Source organism: Pseudomyrmex gracilis, unplaced genomic scaffold (assembly GCF_002006095.1).
Source record: "Pseudomyrmex gracilis isolate BER0280 unplaced genomic scaffold, ASM200609v1 scaffold_319, whole genome shotgun sequence".
NCBI lineage: Eukaryota > Metazoa > Arthropoda > Insecta > Hymenoptera > Formicidae > Pseudomyrmex > Pseudomyrmex gracilis.
The window spans coordinates 1-17,925 of NW_018020903.1; the positions used below are offsets into that span (position 1 = coordinate 1).

Genomic DNA, 17,925 nt, shown 5'->3' on the forward strand with positions numbered 1-17,925 from the left:
ATGTTCTCTATATCTATTCTCTACATTTATTCTTTTTCATTATATCTTTGCAAAAATATATATTTGAAATATATATATTCAAATATATATATTCAAAGATATATTTTTTCTTTTTTCATATTCTATCTCATGTGTTTATACATGGATAGGCTTTCATTGAGTGGATATAATACTTTCTTTAAACCATAAAAAACTCGGACGGGAAATTAAAATATATCTAAAATAATACTTATTATTTTTAAAACAATTGCCCCCCTCGCGTAAAATATTGATAGGTTTTAAATCTTTCTAAAACTGTGTAGGTAGGGATTTACAATATTGATAGATTCTAAATCCTTCTAAAACGGTGTAGGTAGGGATTTACAATATTGATAGGTTTTAAATCTTTCTAAAACTGCGTAGGTAGGGATCTACAAACGCTTTGTAGAAATTACGTTAGGCCGGGTAGGTAGAAAATTTTAAATCAAGTAGGTAGGAAATATATTAGACTGAATCGATAGGAATTGGAAGAAATAAAAATGTAAAATTAGGATCAAGGCATGCGTCGTGCAGCCTTAATCCTAATTACTAAGGCGAGTAAGATTTAAGATAGTCAGATGTTTATAAGATAGGTAGGCAGGATTATGTATATTATTGTATTTTATTGTATAATATTGTATTCCATTGTAATGTGTAAAACAAATTGTAAAATGAAACTTGTGAATTGAAAAAACTTGTTGCATAATATTTTATTCCATTGTAATGTGTAAAACAAATTGTAAAATGAAACTTGTTAATTGAAAAAACTCTGATGATGAATTCTAGTAAAGCCACAAAAGTTTACTTCTTGAAATTGCAACTTTTCAGACACATATATTTGTGTACCGTTAAAACAAATTTGTATAATATATTTTTTTATCTATTTTGTGTATATGTATATGTAGTCGTTTCAATAAATAAAAAAAAAATAAAATAAAATAAAATTTATAAAACAAATAAAGCAGCAAATGATGTGAAAAGAGACACGATACCTGACTCGATCAATTCTGCTGATGCTGCTCGCTGAAATAATATTCTTTTCTTTGACAATCACATCTATGTTGTGTGGAAAGTTGCAAAGTTTTGTTTTCTATCTCCGTTTCCAGTTCTCCTTTCTGAGAATTCCGTCCTTTTCACAAATCAGTCGGCTTTTAATTATCGGAAGAAATCAAATTTGCGCGCTTGCGACAAACTCGCTAGTACTTCACCACCTAAAAAAGCGCAAAACAATAAATTTTTGTATACGCAATAATTTTGTAATACGTGATAGTTTTTAATAGCATCAAATAATGATCCGTAAAAATACACTCACTTGATTACATTCCATCGTGTACTCCCGCGGTAACGTTTCACGGTTGCGAGAAGTTCTGATGCTGCTTGTTGCTTCAATCGTTTTTTTAACATTAACATATGCATAGATTTTACACCGTTGTTTTATATTTCTGTTTCTCAAACGTAATCGCGTGCAACGATTCTAAACGCGCAGACATTTTGTTCCTCGCGCGCGCTTCACGAAACGGTCGCGACGCAATTTTACCGCGAAACTCTCGCCGAATTAGCGTCATTGTTTGTAATAATTACCTAATCACTGCAAAAAGCTTGACGCGTGTAGGACCGATATTCGCGAGACGGTGACAATCGCGAGAAACACGGGAACACAAATCTCGAACGTGATTCCGATTCGCGCGTCCGCCATAACTGCTCGTTAGTTGAAGCGCGTCTATACACTTCGAGAATCGAAATATCGAATCGACGCGCGCGGAAAGGCTCCGATTCGATTAACTGCGATTTGGATCTCGACGATTAATCGATCTGTCGCATCGATCGATTAATTTAAATCGCGATTACGTAATTCGTTGGCAAGACTGGAATTTCATGCGCGCGATCTCTCTCGTCGGCGAAGATCTAACTTTAGGCTGAAGATGCCGCAACAATCGCTCGACAATCAACGAGAGAGAGAGGAAGAGGAGAGCGCAAATGTGCTGTGCTCATTTCATCAGAATTCGGCGTGCGCACTGGCGAGGATCTTGCGGGATCGCCGCGTAGAACGTGGACAAAATTTTTGGTTGAAATGGTGAGTAAAGAGATTTTAATCGCTAATTAATACAAATCGTCGCAGCGTCCGCGCGATTTAACGAGCGAAAAATCGCGATTCTCATTTAACAATTTTTGCAAAATCTCCGAATCATTTCGTTCGCAAAAGCCGGCACTGTTTACACGTTGAGCGCGCGAAGGTTATAATATATCTCTTTTCTCTCCCGCATGTTTTCATCCCAGTAGGGTGTTTACTTGACCTTTGAGAAAGGTTTTCCTCGAGAACCAGAAATCTCCGATGTCGTGTCTCTTCACGACAATCGCGTCTTAATTTTTGTATCAACGTTAACGCCCGCGTATTTAAAAAAAAAAAAACAACAAAAAATTGTATATTTTTAAAGCAAAGTCTGTTCAACACGTAGCGCACATCTTTTCGATAACGCGATTCAAAATTAAAAAAAAAAAAAAAACAAATTGACAAGTTTACTTCGTTACTGAGTCGCCAAGAGCGAGTTCGTTAAAAAAAAAAATGTTGCAACAGTTTCAGAACATTGCGTCTTGTAGAGCTAGTCTGAAAGGAGCCACGCACTCGACGAGACGCGTGAGAAATGGCACGAGAGAATATTTATTTTCACACATACCCCAACCACCGCCGACAGAATTGCATAATGCACAAGTGCAGTCGGTAAGTTGAATAGTTTTTTTTTTTTTTTTTTGAGGTAGAAGTTGAACAACGCTGAAGCGTCGGTCATCATTGTTGTTCTCGTTTCGCAGATTCGATTGTACTCGAATCCGGGAAGACGGCCGAATTTCTTCTCTCAGTTTTTGGAGAACATCAAGCAGGAAATGGAGAAGAATAAAGAAATGAAAGAAAATCTGAAAAAGTTCAGAGAGGAGGCTCAGAAATTGGAGCAGTCGGAAGCGCTGAGAACGGCGAGGCAGAAGTTTCAAGCCGTTGAGTCCGAAGCTAGCAAAGGGTCGGAAGTGATCAAGGAGAAGTTGGACACGATTAAGGAAAAGGTAAAAAGCGCCTCATCTTATTTTTGACCTTGTTGACGATGAGAAAAATGAGAAACAACTGATGCATGAGATATAATCGTCGAAAGGTACAAGAGGTCATTGAGGAAGCGAGCAAGACTGAATTAGGCAAACGCGCCGGTCAATTGGGCGAGGAGATCACGAAGTCCGCGAAAGGCGCGGCCGAGACGATCTCCGAGAAGAGTCAGGCGCTGGGCAAAACGGGCGCGTTTCAAACAATATCCCACACCGCGGAGGCGGTTCGAAACGAGCTTGATCAACATGGGATTTTAGGTAGATTGTTTAAATATACCTAACCGTGTGTTATAAAGACTCTCAGAACTTTGACCTTGTTGTCGTTTTTGACACGGGCTTAGAAGTTGAACTTTGTTATTGTTTGTTACGTAGGAAACGTTTATATCGCGCCTAAACAGTTACGAAAGAGAAAAGAAGTGCCGATAGAAACTAGAGAAATTCTACCCGACGAGCACGCGACTGGGGTGGAAGTGCACAAGGACTTCATGTTTTCCAACGCCTGGCAGAAGTTCAAGGTAATTGTTAGAGAAATAGAGAAATCGGTGAAATTTAGCAAAAAATTAGAGAGAGCATAAACGCGAACGTCTCTCTTTAATGTCGTCCTGGTTGCAGGATAACAATCCATACGTTAACAAGGTAATGGATTGGAAGATAAAGTACGACGAATCGGATAACGCGATGGTGCGCGCTTCGAGACTGCTCACGGATAAAATCTCGGACATCATGGGCGGACTCTTTCAAAAGACCGAACTGTCGGAGACTCTGACCGAGATCTGCAATCTTGATCCGAGCTTCAGTAAAAGTCAGTTTTTGAAAGACTGTGAGACAGATTTTATTCCGAATATTCTCGAGGCGATGATCAGAGGCGACTTGGAGATACTAAAAGACTGGTGCCACGAAGGGCCTTACAACATAATCGCGCAACCGCACAAGGAACTCAAGAAGCTCGGACATCGTTCGGATAGTAAAATTTTAGGCAAGTTTTTGTTCAAGTAATTTTTTATTGTTGAATATACGAAGGTATCCTGGAGGAAAGACGCGCTTTCGAGAAAAAAAAAATTTGTATTTTTCAATCGCAGATATCGACAACGTGGATCTGATGATGGGGAAGATGATGGATCAGGGACCGGTGTTGGTTATCAGTTTTCAATCTCAACAAATAATGTGCGTGAGAAATTCCAAGAACGAGGTGGTGGAGGGTGATCCGCAGAAAGTGATGCGCGTCAATTACGTCTGGGTTATGTGTCGCGATCGGACGGAAATCAATCCCAAAGCTGCGTGGCGTTTGCTCGATCTCAGTGCCACCAGTTCGGAACAGTTGGTATAGTGCGCGAAAATATCAAGTTGAACTGTTTAGAAATTTACGCAACCAAGAGAGAGAAGAGAGAGAGAGTCCAGTACATATTGTAGTATTTGTTCATTTTTTTTTTTTTTTTTTTTTTTATCGTTGCCATTCACAACGTCCACAATCTTCAATCAAAAGTGATTGAAACAATCGTCTAGCGTGCGTATATAATAGTCATAGTGCGTTTTCATAGTATATTTTTTATGAAAGAAACAAAAAAATTGGTTATTTATTTCACAGATTCTAAGAACGCGTATGTAAATCTCTGAGTAAAATTTATAAAGTTTTACCAAGTTTCGATATGAAGAAAATTTATAGACCGATAAGAGATCTTTCTTTCACCCGTAAACAAAACTAGATTAGACTAGATGACTAGATTATAAAATAAAAACTTGATTAATTTTCCCTTGTTTTCGAACATTTTATTATTTCATTTCCGTCTTATTATAAATCTTATAACAAATAGAAGATTTATAATAAATTTCGTAATAAATTGATACAATATAATATAAATTGATATAATTAATAAATTAATAAATTTCATATTATATTGAAAAATTCATTTACAAACTGGAGATGGAATAAAATTTGTCGTCGAAACGTCCCCCCCCCCTAAAAAAAAAAAAAAGAAAATAATCAGATTTTATTTATTTAATCTTGTGTTTTATCGGTCTATTATTTTTTCTTATCGAAAACTTCATATAAATTATTAGTTAGTTATTCGACAAGTCAGTCTGCAAATGCACAGAGATCACGTTCAACGCGATATCAAAGTTCCGCGCCGAAACTTGCTCTCAATACAAAAATAGGTTTTAATATTGAAACAATTTTGTTCCTGTCTATCTAACGTGTGCGTCTGATGAATAATTTGATAATAATTTGGCGATTTTTATCATGCGACTGACGTAATTTACACATCGACTATATAACTGGTGATACAACCGACGAATTTTTCGATGTGACAAAAAAAGCGCAAAAAATATAGAATATAAAATCAAAAAAATTAATTAAATTTCAAATACGAGAATTGATTTATGCGTTCTGTTTTTTGAGAAAGAAAATTGACCAACAAATTGGTTAAAAATTTGTGAGACATAGACGTACCTCGTTGATAATTTAAGCTTGCTAACGTAAACAATTCAGTTTTTGGAAAAATTGGTTTATTTTCAGGAATTTTTTATTCTATATTTTTACTCGCACACGCGCAAGCATTTTCTCGACTGTCAGTTGTTGAACACTCGGTACATTCGACGTCGATTGACTGAACTTTCGTGCTGGTTTGGAACATATGTGAAATTTTTGTGTTTTAAAATAATTTTCATTATTTACAAACAAATAACAATTTATCTCTTCAAACGTTAATTTATCTGGTAAAAATAATCTTTATCAAAGTTTTATCTGGTGAGCCGAAATCAAATCGGAAGAATCGCCAATTGCTGTTGTTTCGATTGTCTTTTCTACCGAACGGACTCTGCGAAAAAAACGATGAGCGGTTTCGTGTTTCTCACGATGACCGGCGTCTTCGTGAACCCGTCGGTTTCGCGAGTTCTCGTTCTCGTGGGTTTGAAGAATCCGGCGCCGGATTCGCGTGGAACGCGCGCAAACGTTTCTCTTCCTCGTGATTTTCTTTTGCTATTTCTTCAGCTTGTCTCGCTCGCCGAAACTAAACGGGGACGGTTCGTGTTTGCGAGCCGTTTGTTTTTCGCGGCCGGGTCCCAGACGACTTCGAGAAATTTAGCGTCGAAACACAGTCACCAGCAGGTGACTCGCAACATAGCCTTGTCCGTTTTTAGTTTTGAGACACAAAACTCATATTAGAGAAGAAACAAAAAAGTCGAAACTCTACCACCTCCAGACTGCAGGTTTTCTCGATAACATTATCTAAAAGATTAAGCGTATCTTTTTTGTATATTTTTATCCAGAAGATAGCTGTCGGGGGGAGGTGTGAAGAAATCGATAGTAGAAGAGAGTTGAAGCTGTTGATTTTAACACAAATTAACGAAGATTTTGTTTGTCGATTTTATTTTGCAAAGACTCCATCATGTATGCGCGTGCATATACGTACGTAATGTTTATAAATATTAATATTTGTATTGCAAATTAAACATTTAAATAACACAAATACTTGATATATTTATAAATATTATATAATACGTGTGTGTGTGTGTGTATGTTCGTGTGTGTGTGTGTGTGTGGAAGTTAATTCCGATTGGAATATAAGTTAAAAATAAAATGACATCCAAAGCGACCATTGGTGACCAAATCACGAGGAAGAGTATTATTATTATTATTATTTTTTTTTTTTAACTAAAACACTAAAATTTCACAAACGTACAACGATCACGAATGAACTTGGTTAATTCGCGCAATTGATAAGATATACAACTATAGTCGCAATTCATGCCATTATTGACGAAACAAAATTATTTTAGCAATTGTTAGTAAATTAAATTTTGTAATTTTGCAAATATTACAATTACCGAAAGTTAAAACGTCTCAATGAAGTCAGAAATGTAACTTTTATTCAGACCCAATAGATAATATCTCATGACTAGCACAAAATATATTAATAAAAAATAAATTATTTTGGTAATTTGTAAATTTTGTATTTTTGCAAATATTACAATTACCGAAAGTTAAAACCGTTTTCATGAAGTAAGAAACGTAACTTTATTCAGATCCAATAGATATATATCTCACGACAAAATGTCGAAGATTTGGATCTTGCATGTGTGTAATTTTCCTGATGAAATCTGTGGACGCAAAAGTGAATAACGCAAATTCGTTGCACGTACGAATCGATTTCTCTCGAAAACGGAGTCTCGTACGAAGAAACAGTATTTTGATATTTTGTTGCGAAACAATTAACACACGTATAGATAGACGCGAACAATATTCCGAGATATACCCGGTTGTTAATAATAGACGATTGCGTATAAATTATACATAAATGTACATATTTGTACAAACCGCTTATATAATATATACAGTAAAAATTGTTGAGAGTGAAATTGTTGATATTTTATTTTGTAAAGATTCTATTATATGCGTGCATATATGTTACATATATATATATATATATATATATATATATATACAGGATGTCCCAGAATTCTAACATCGCTCGTGGACAGGTAGAAGAAGTAAAACTAAGTCGATAAGTCCTATACCAATTTGCTAGATTCGCAATAGTTACCGAAATTTTAATTAACAAGTCCTATACCAATTTGCTAGATTCGCAATAGTTACCGAAATTTTAATTATAACAAAGATACGCGAATACGCGTGCATCGGGTTGTCTTACGCGCGTAGGACAGCCCGGCGCGCTTCGCACAATTACATTTTAATGTGTATATGTTGTAGTATATGCTGTTATATTAGCTCCTTCCATATGTTGCTACGAGTAACACCGTAAGCGCGCGAAGCGCACTGGGCTATCTTAAGCGCGTAAGACAGCCCGATGCACGCTTATTCGCAGATCATTAAGATTTAATTAAGATTTCGATAACTATTGCGAATCTAGCAAAAAATGGTATAGGACTTATCGACTTAGTTTTACTTCTTCTACCTGTCCACGAGAGATGTTACACCAATTCTGGGACATCCTGTATATATATACATATATATATATATATCGTCACTCCCTACGTATAATTACATAAGTGTCACATATGGGATTTTCAGTTTATTGCATAGTGACACTTAGAAAGTCATGTTCTTTATGGTCACCAAATATTAAAAAAAAATATTCATAAATAAGGTACAAATTTGAAACCGAAAGATCCCTAACTATAGGGAAACATATGAAACTTTATACTTTTAAACTCTCCTCTAAAATTTGCGTTTTGGAGTTACGGGATTATACGTAGGGAGTGACGATATATATATATATGTATATTAATATTTATAAGTATTGTGTATTTATGATATATATTAAAAATTTAAATTATATTATAAATATTTAAGATATTTGTAAATATTATATATATAAAATTTAGTTCCGATCGCGGGATGCGAGTTAAGAATAAAATGACACACCCGATGACACACCACATCAAAAGAGAGTATTATTTATATAATTAAATTTAATTTATATAAAATTTTTAACACACGCAAATGTTTTTCCAAAAAAAAAAAATATTACTCGAAGCAACAAATAAAAACAAAACAAACCAAAAACAAAAAAAACAAGACGTAACTGCGTAACGGGTTGTTTTTGATAACACACATGGCATTTGCTTGGCAAAATTCAACTTTTATTTGTACGTTCCTCGTAACAATAATTGCTTTAAACTTTTGTTTTTTTTTTTTTTTTATAAATATACAAGAAATAAAAGTACAACATTCCAGTCATTTATCACTTTTCGATATACATATATATATAAATTTAAATTGGGGACGTACAAGTATCAAAAAGCATTTATAAAAATTTTTTACATCGCATGCGTTTTGAAGAAATGTTTATGCTACACAAGTCAAGTTACATAAAAACAAATTTGTTCACTTTGAGAGAGAGAGAGAGAGAGAGAGAGAGAGAGAGAAAAATAATTACTTTATTTCGTTAGTTTTCGTTAAAAAAAAAAAAAAATGATTGTTTTACCAGATTTTATCTGGTAAAAACGCTCCCTCCGGATCGACAGTCCTCCTCTCTCACTGTTGTTTCGTTCGCTTGCTCGCGAAAGCGGGACTCTGCGGATTGGTGAGGGGTTTCGTGTGCTTTAGAATGACCGGGGTTTTGAACGCCGGCATCGGCCTCGCCTTCACCTCCGCGAGTTTTCTCATCTCCGCTCTCATTCGTCTGTCGTGCTCCTCCTGTTTTTTTTGTTGTTCCAGTCGCATCGCTTCCTCTTCCATCTCCTTGCGTTTGAGCTTCTCTTCGAACTCTCGTCGTTCTCTGGCTCGTTTGTCCGTGTAGAGTTCGAAAGAACTAGTTCTTTTTGTCAACGGGGGGGCCGCCTTCTTCTGTTTGTCCGAACAGTCGGCCGTATTCCTCGGAACAGCTGGAACCACATTCCGCTCCTTCTGATCCTCGCGCTCGTCCTCGTGCGAGGTTCCCGCCTTCGTCGCGTTAGTCGTCACTTTCGAACTTTCTTCCTGCTGCAACACCGGCTTGTGAAACGGCGCCGGATTCGCGCGAAACACGCGCGAACGTTTCTCCTCCTCGAGCAGTTCTTTGATCTTTTGCTCTTTCTTCTTTGGTATGAGCTTGTCCCGCTCGTCGAAGCTAAACGGACGGGGTAGAATCATCTTGCGACCCGTCTGTTGGTGGCTGGTCCCAGCAGGTTTCGACGGTTTCGAGAAATTCGGCGCCGGTTTGGCGTGAAATTCCGGATGTTTGGGTTTGACGGCTTCCTGCAGATTCTTCAGTCGTTCCTCCTTCTTTTTCTGTAGATCCTTGTTGCGCGTCTCGAGACCGAACGGTTTGACGCGCGTCACGTTCTTCGTCATCGACGGCACGCCGAAGCTCGAGATCTCTCTGCGTCTCGCGACGATACCGTCCACGTCGACCCTCGTGACCGTCGTGGCAAGAACCACCTCGCTCTTGCGCAACGGCGATCTTGACCGAACGGTCTCAGCCGGTTGCGTGTTCAGGCTCGTTGATGATTTCGTCACGGCATTCGATCTTCTCGCCAGCATCACGCTGCGCGGTATCGGATTTGCTTTGATGCGATTCTTCTTCATCTCCTCCAACTCCAACATTTCCTTCTCATCTCTGCTGAGCACTTTGACGGGGCGCGTTCTGTTCTTCGTCACCAATGCAGGTGAGATCGGTATCGTTGTCCTCAGATGAGACTGTCTGGACAACGCGATGTTGTTGTCCTTGATGCTCTTGGTGTGGAAGCGCTTGGGCGTTGTGTTCTGGAAACGCGACACCGCTTCCGCCATGCTTACGTACTTCTTGCTGACGGACATTCTGCGAGCATCCATGGAGATTCGTCTATGATTTTTCCACGTGAGCACTTTGGCTGATTGAACGCTTTTCCCAGACAATCCAGGCTGTTGCAGAATGTCTTCGTCTTGTTGTTGTTTGTTGTCGTCACCCGACTCCTCTGATTTATTCTTGAATTCTGTCTCTTCGTCAAGTTCATCACCCTCTGTTGCATCATGTTTCTCGTTGGTTTCTTCTGTTATTATTATATTTACATTGTGTTTCTCATCTTCGTCTCGAATGTTTTTATCGTCACACGTTTTTTCCTTGTTGTTGTCGCACTTGGTCTCGTTGGGCTTGACGTCATCTGTTGAGCCACGCGGTTCAACATTTTGCGTACGATTTTCTTCGTTGAACAAAGAAAGACTGACGGATTGTTTCTTCGCGGCACCGATCGACGTGCCTAGATTCTTACTGATTTTCTTCACTGATCTGGTCTCTTGTCTTCCCACAAGAACGCCTTTGTGCGGCAAACTGCGACAACCGACGGATCTCGACGATTTAACGAGCTTGGTCGTGATCGGTGTTTTGAATCCCCCCGTCGGTTCCTGACCGATCTTGCTCAGATCTTGGGTCTTGTGCAATCTGTTGCAGAAATCTAATTTCTTCATCGCCTCGCTGAGCACTTTGTCGCAGGTGGTGAACTGTTCGATCGCCGCTTTTCCGCGACACGGCGGCGAGATGATCACCTTGATCGGGGTGTTCTTGATGATATTCTCTTCCTGAACTTTCAAGTACATCTTGTCGTTCGCCAGCGCATGCTGGGGATCGGCGTTCTCCGCGTTCTCGAAGGTCGAGTCGCAAATCGTTTCTTTACGCTCGTGCATCTTGTGCACCTTCTCGAAGAAGTCCGGCGTGGACATCTGAGGACTCGTGCTCTCGGTGAAGTCTAAATACTGGGGCGCTCGCACATTGCTGTATTCCTCTTCCATCATGTGTGTCTCATGCCATTCACGAAGACCCAAAAATGAATGAATCTGCAACGTGAGAAAGCGATCAGACACAAGCGACGTGACACAACGTCGCAGACAACGGGCGACTCCTCGTGCAAACAAGTCAAAAATTTAGAACAAGAAGATCTCGATTAAAAAACGCGGTTTTCTCGAAAGTTAGGAGCAAATAGAACCATTGACACGTTGTTGCGAGAGAAACGAAATACTCTGGACGTAACATCAAAATCAAAACACTCACGTTTTTCAACAGCTCACGTGTGAAACTATTCGAAGACGAATGACGTGATTATGTCTCCTTGTCTCTTCTTCAGATTCTGTAACCTCTAGTTTCTAACAAAGATAAAATCTCTCGACGCACACAGACCGGTCAAACGCGGAACGAAATGTGACGAAGAAGAAGCAGTTCGGTGTGTAACGTCCGATCAGACCGGTGACAACAACGTTCCGGTTTGAATTTCAATGGCCTCGTCCGGATTGGCTGGGTTGTTGCCAACCAATCCGGACTCGCCAACCGGTTGGTTGTGTGCGCGCGGTAACGGTCTAGGCGGCGCCTTAGAGAAAACGCGGTATTCAAGAGGGAACACATAAACACAGAAGGAAAAAATTGAGGACAAGAACAAAGTTGCAAAAGACAAATTGGAAAAGCATTTGCTTATAATTTTCTGTAAAACACGTATATATTTCGGTAAGAGACAAAAAAATATAAAACTAAAAAAAGTTGCGAGAATCAGTTCGGAATGTTAGAAAACAAATGTTGTTGTATCAAATAATTAATTGTACACCGTCGAAAAATAATACATTTCTTCTTGTATTGTACGTTAATGTATTTACATACGCTAGGGGTATATATTGTTACGTGTGTTACACACACGTCTGTCGGATGGAAACGATTTCGACCAACGCGCATGCGCGGTCTTTAAAAATTTCCGTTCGCTCGTATCGTCGCGACCAATCGGAATCCGTCGGGGGGTCCAAATCGGAACGCGCGAACCGCGATATGTTTTCGCTACACTCTTGCAAGTGTCACTTGATGTCATTTTATTCATTTTATTTTGTATATCGAGTTTTTTTTATTAATTATTTTCCTTGTAAAATAACGTCGAGTACAAAGATCCCAAAGTGTGAATATTGGCCAGTAGTATCAAACGCAGGGTGTCCGTGAAGCGAGCGTTGGGCACGGACGTGTCGCTGTCCCTCCAGGCTATGTTGGCGCCTTCGCTCCGCATGAACAACGCCGGGGACGGCACGTTTTCGCGCATATACGCCCATACGCATTCCCTCATTATTGTGTTGATCTGAAACGCAAAACTGAAGCCATTTACCAGAATCCAATCGAAACCTGTCTGAGAAAAATCGCAAATATATATATACCTGATGAGGCTGCAAAACAGGCAAGATGTCTCTGATACTCGCCAGTGGTGGCGGCAACAACTGACCGAGCGCCATGATATTGAGAAGCAACACTCCTTCCTTCGTGTTCCAGTTGGCCATCACGGTCGCGGCGATGCCTCGCAGTAAAACGGAGCAATAAGCCAGGGCCGGTCTGTACCAGGCGGTCAATTCCAACAGCGTCCACAACAAAGGCACATCCTTGAATCTGCGACGGATTTGTAAATCCCTTTCTATCGTGACCTGAGCAACGAATCGAAAACAAACGTTAATTAACGATGATTGATCAATATAAACTTGAAGTACTTATCGTGAAAATTTTACCTTCGTAAATTCTTCATCCGGCCATGGAAGACCGTTGTACATAACGTCAGGAGACACCAGTTCGACCAGCAGCAAACTGACCATCGTCAGAGCGTCCAAGTTTACGGAGTTCTGACCCGATCCCTGACTGCTGCAACAAGCCTAAAAAAACATCTGGTTTACAACTGAAAGTTGTGCGCGTATCAAACGTATACACACACGATTCTCATCCTTACCTTTATAACGTCTATCAACAACATTGTGTTCAAGTTAATGATCTCTTCCTGAATCAAATTCTCCGGCGGAAGTCTTCGGGGACCGTGTCCTATCACGCCAGCATGGAACACCGACGAGTGTCGCTGCGCCAACATGGTGCTCGTCACCTACGCGGACGAAATTATTAAAATCCGCGCGTCTTGCCGGAAGTCGCAGAAAACACGTTGCTACTTTGGAATTTTATATCTTAACGAACTATTGTTATACCGTACTTGTTTGTGATTCTGTTGTAACAACAACATCTCCTCGAAACGAGGCTCGAACTTCTCCTTAGCGCCGAAATACTTGGCCGGTTCGTTATTGATACCGTTCTCCAAGATCTCTCTGAGAGCCAGTGCACGCGCGCACGAGGAGTAACACGTCAGTTTCCTCAGCAAATGACACACCATTCTCACTCCGCGTTCCTTTCGTATAATATCTAGCGAAACAAAAACACACACATCTTGTTGTGTGTACGTCTGCGCTGTGCTCAGAGAAACAAATAAAGAATGTTGAATTACCGTGTTCCGTAATGCACAAGAAAAAATATTGCGTCACCGCTTTCGTCAACTTGAGCACAAGCTCGACGTTGAGATTGTGATCTTTCTCGGGTGTGCCCAGCAGATCCAGCAGAGTGACGATGTTGTTCGCCAAGTCGAAGTTGTCGGTTTTCGTCAGCAAGTTGGCTATTTGATGCAAGTTGGATCTAAGAGCCTTGGTGATCATTTTCGACTGCAGTATCGCCGCTTTATTGGAAATCTCCCATCTGAAACGCAGAAGACAAAAAGAAATCACACAATTATATCACAAGTGCGAGACAAGTGTATCAAACTACATGTTGGAACGTGATATGCTTTCCTCAACAGCGTGATGAGATTTTTGAACAACTGTCCCGATTCCTCCGTGACGCTCTTGTACCCGATCTCTCTGAGCGCTTCTTCCAGAACTTGCGTGAAATGATCGTGACCGTTGAGAATGTTTTCCGTGCCAGATTTGTTTGTGGCAAACAGAACGATGTTATTGGCGATGTAACGTATCAGAGCCGCGAGATGAAACGTGGTCTGCGCCTTTAGCAGCATGTAAGACGCCGTGGAAATGACTATGTTCGGACTCTGATTCTTGAGGAAGCACAAGAGTCTGACGGTGGTTTGCACGCGCAGCGGATTCGGACTCAGAAGCATCGGTTTTATCGACGATATCTCCTGTTTGATGGAACTCAGCAGAGCGATGCTCGTTGACTGCGGACCGTGCGTTCTCAACACGAGATCGATCTCCTCCAGAATCAATTCCAGCAACTCCCGGCACACATTCTTCACGTTTTGCGCCGCGTTCACGCTGTGATAACCGACGTTACTCGTGTTTAGATTAGTGTCCAGGAGTATGTTGATGATCTGCGACGCGCCCTGCTCGCATCCCAGAATCAGGTGCACCGTCAGATCCATCAACGCTGCCGGATGACCGCTGAAGTACTTGCACCAGTCCGACGCGAACAACGCCAAACCCGGTATAATGTCCGGTCTCACTGCGACAAATTTGTAATTTTTAAAGCAAGTTATCGGATTGCGTATGTAAGTTCAATGTGTGAAAAACCTACGCGTTTGCAACAGATCGCTGGTTATCGCTCTCAACAGGGTTTGCGAGAGCGAGGCCAGGTTCAAGAGAAAAGGTACCGTGGCCAGTTTCTGCTTCTTGATTTCGTCGTCCAGATTTACGTCTTCCTTCAAACTCCACTGTTAATTTTACAAATTAACATTAGCCAATAGAAACAACAAAGCAAAACGAAACAAATTAGAACGAGGGGGCGAGCTTGCCTCGAATAGTTCCAACAGGGCTCTCTTGATGTCCTCGAAGTGACTGCCCGCCAAATGTCCGAGTATGCCGACAACGGAATTTAACTTCGGATTCTTGACGCTGTGCTCGTATCCCATCGAGCAAAAGTCTTTCAATCCGCACGAGAGCACCCGGGTGATGACGGTGTTCGGGAAACAGCTGCCCACATGGGCGACCACCCAGTCGAAATACGGACTGTGCAGAACACTTGTGTCCAACAAAGCCTTGATACAGGACTCGGTGTCCGAGTGCATGAGACATTGCAGACACTGAGCCGTGATGTCTATCAGAGTTCGCGTTGCTCGGCACGACATCCACTGATGAAGAAAGTCGTTGATGCCAGCGTTCACCGGCAGATTGCCGCGTTTTGCAAAATCCGATGACAATTTGCCTGCAACGCGCGCAAACAAATGTTGAATCGCAAGAACGTTTTATATATAAACAAGATTTATACAAATCAAATTTAAACAATCAATTAAATCGAAATTATTAATCGATATCTAATTACACTCTGTTCTGAAGTTGACTAATTGACAAATGATGAAGCGAATTAAATATAAACACACCGAGCAGATCCAATGACCAGGCGGATATGATGGGCGCCCATGCTTCTGGATTGCCGTTCACAAAACCGCTCAGAACAGTGTGGATTTCCGCTATAATGCTCTCCTCGGGTATTGATATGTTCTGATTCGTCTGTTGAAATAATGACACAAATTTTTGTTACAAAACTGACTGACATAAAAATCAAACGCCGTGCACAACCGTGATGTAAACAAAACGCGAGAAGGAGGGGGTGTCATTGCACATTACCTCGATCTGACGAACGTACTTTGTCACAGCCACGAAGAATACGTTGCAAAAGTACTCGAGCACGGCTTCCCTCGCGGCGGGCACGTTCTTCAGCAAAGACAACGCTATGCGCGTGGTGTCCTGGGTGTTTGCGTTGTGAGATGACGCTCGTACGGCGCCGGAAATAAATTTTCTAACGTCGGTCAGAATGTCCTGAGGCGACGGAGACATCGTTGCGGCAGACATCATCGTCTGCGTTCGTTCAAATTCAATTCGTTTTTTGGACAAAAAAAAACTGTTTCGCACCGCGTACTCTCGCCGTACGTTCCGCCGACGAGCGTCTTCTTCTTCAGGTTATGTTGTTGTTGTTGTTGATTGCAGCGCGACAAAGCTCTTGTCACGTGGGAGCGTGATGAAATGTCGGAGCGAACGACGGACGGAAGATAAAATTTTTCTATGTATTTTTTTTTGCAAAAAGCAAGCAAGCTCGTGAGATACACAATTGGAAACACAAAAACTATGTACTTGTCCCTCGTCACGCACTTGAGAAAAATTGATAAAAAGTAAAAAAAAAGATTGGAAGATGTTGGAGGCAAAGATCTTTGAAACAGGTTCTGTATATTGCACAAAATATTTCATTTCAGTAAATGTTATTTACATACGTGTGTTGTTTGAGAGAAACGAAACAAGTGTCTGGACAATTGTTTAGTTATCTCTGAACAGTTGGTGTATAAATATTTCGATCACAATGTATATATATATTAGAATGTGAGATTAATACAAAGAGAGAGAAGGGAAGCGTCAACGTCTCTTCTTCTTCTCTTGCTTGCGAGGCCGATGGGGTCTTCTGGGTGTCACCTGAGGACTGTTCTCGGAACACTCCACATCGCTGGGGTCGTCCTGCAATAAAAAAAAAATCAATTGTTAAATAAAACAAGAAAGAACATTTATCTTCAAAGAAAACTCTCGGATGGATGGATGACAAACCTTTAAAGCTGCGACACCATCAGACGGTCCTGCCTGATATATCACTATGGCCAGCAAGCACATCACCTGGAACACCGCTCCCACGTACAGGCCGAATCTCAACAACTGTTCGAACACAGTTTCCTCGGTTGGCAGCAAAAGACGCTTGAACTGCGGATCCGTGTCTGTCATCTCTTTTATCTTTGCAGAAAGAGTATAATACAATTAAAAATTAATTTCTAATATCTTTATCTACTAACATCAGATATAAGAGTTAAATAACAAACTATGTAAGAGAGTTAACGTAACGCAAAAGAGACAAGATTTCTCTCTCTCTCTGGCAATCGAGTGCCACACAAGAGCAACGTTTCACACATTGTGTGAACATTGCGGTAAATTGTATATATTTGCTATCAAGAGAATGTGATCAATGTTTTTGGCAATATTGCGCAAGCAATAAAAACAATATTCCCGCAATGTTCCAGCAATGTGTCGCGGGGGATCGTTCGTTTTTTTAAACGACTAACAACAAACGAAACGATTTCTCGCTCCGAGAACTTACTTAGTTGCGAGTTCAACAGTTTTTTAAAAAACGTGTGGTATAATTCGAACGTCAAAACGCTACTTTTAGAACTGCCGATCTCGTTCGAAGCGAAACGTGATGATCGTTCGGAAGATAGGGGGGCAGAAGGGGGGCCCTTTTCTCATTCGCTAGTTTCTCCTCAAGGTTTCGTCGGCATTCTCTGAGGGTTTTGTTTTTTCTACTCTTTTTCGCCCTTTCGGTGGCATTCCATTACCCGAAGACCGGGGGAGGCAAGACCGCGCGCGATCTCCCCCCGTATTTTTCCTCTCTTTCTTATTTTCAACCCGGGAGACTTATTTCTCTCTCTCTCTCTGTCTCGCAGGATTCTCCTCTCTCACGTTCTTCCCCGTGTCCTCGCGTATCGCAACCGCGACCGAGATTCCCAACCGGCAATATATACCTGGTTCAATCGCACCGACGGGGCACGTGTGTCGCGATATTCATACGGTTGATATACATATGTCGGGGGGGTGGG

The 17,925-nt window shown here is 40.8% G+C and overlaps 4 protein-coding genes across 5 annotated transcripts; 1 reads left to right on the forward strand and 3 right to left on the reverse strand.

The window, feature by feature from the left end:
- The first annotated feature begins 1,974 nt into the window (after window positions 1-1,974).
- On the forward strand, window positions 1,975-5,083 carry LOC109860049 (mitochondrial import inner membrane translocase subunit TIM44). Its single transcript, XM_020438898.1, has 7 exons — window positions 1,975-2,092; window positions 2,594-2,737; window positions 2,827-3,072; window positions 3,159-3,363; window positions 3,478-3,620; window positions 3,718-4,081; window positions 4,185-5,083. Exons 1-7 carry the CDS (start codon window positions 2,090-2,092, stop codon window positions 4,430-4,432), a joined length of 1,353 nt encoding a protein of 450 aa, XP_020294487.1. The 5' UTR covers window positions 1,975-2,089; the 3' UTR covers window positions 4,433-5,083.
- A 3,599-nt stretch (window positions 5,084-8,682) lies between these two features.
- Window positions 8,683-11,818, reverse strand: LOC109860046 (targeting protein for Xklp2 homolog). Its single transcript, XM_020438895.1, has 2 exons — window positions 11,571-11,818; window positions 8,683-11,356 (listed from the first exon to the last, which is right to left on the reverse strand). Exon 2 carries the CDS (start codon window positions 11,312-11,314, stop codon window positions 9,101-9,103), a length of 2,214 nt encoding a protein of 737 aa, XP_020294484.1. The 5' UTR covers window positions 11,315-11,356; window positions 11,571-11,818; the 3' UTR covers window positions 8,683-9,100.
- A 115-nt stretch (window positions 11,819-11,933) lies between these two features.
- LOC109860045 (integrator complex subunit 5) lies at window positions 11,934-16,425 on the reverse strand. Of its 2 annotated transcripts, none has more exons than XM_020438893.1 (11): window positions 15,942-16,025; window positions 15,676-15,805; window positions 15,091-15,500; window positions 14,874-15,009; window positions 14,138-14,801; window positions 13,801-14,045; window positions 13,513-13,718; window positions 13,261-13,407; window positions 13,046-13,186; window positions 12,704-12,964; window positions 11,934-12,627 (listed from the first exon to the last, which is right to left on the reverse strand). In XM_020438893.1, the coding sequence occupies exons 3-11, from the start codon at window positions 15,421-15,423 to the stop codon at window positions 12,406-12,408; spliced, it is 2,355 nt and encodes a 784-aa protein (XP_020294482.1). In that variant the 5' UTR covers window positions 15,424-15,500; window positions 15,676-15,805; window positions 15,942-16,025; the 3' UTR covers window positions 11,934-12,405. The 2 variants fall into 2 exon arrangements, with proteins under 2 accessions (XP_020294482.1, XP_020294481.1); XM_020438892.1 differs by having other exon boundaries at window positions 11,936-12,627; window positions 15,923-16,425.
- Window positions 16,426-16,500: 75 nt separating this feature from the next.
- LOC109860047 (protein anon-73B1) lies at window positions 16,501-17,919 on the reverse strand. The gene is made up of 3 exons (XM_020438896.1): window positions 17,430-17,919; window positions 16,889-17,068; window positions 16,501-16,801 (listed from the first exon to the last, which is right to left on the reverse strand). The coding sequence occupies exons 2-3, from the start codon at window positions 17,057-17,059 to the stop codon at window positions 16,703-16,705; spliced, it is 270 nt and encodes an 89-aa protein (XP_020294485.1). The 5' UTR covers window positions 17,060-17,068; window positions 17,430-17,919; the 3' UTR covers window positions 16,501-16,702.
- Between the last annotated feature and the right edge of the window lie 6 nt (window positions 17,920-17,925).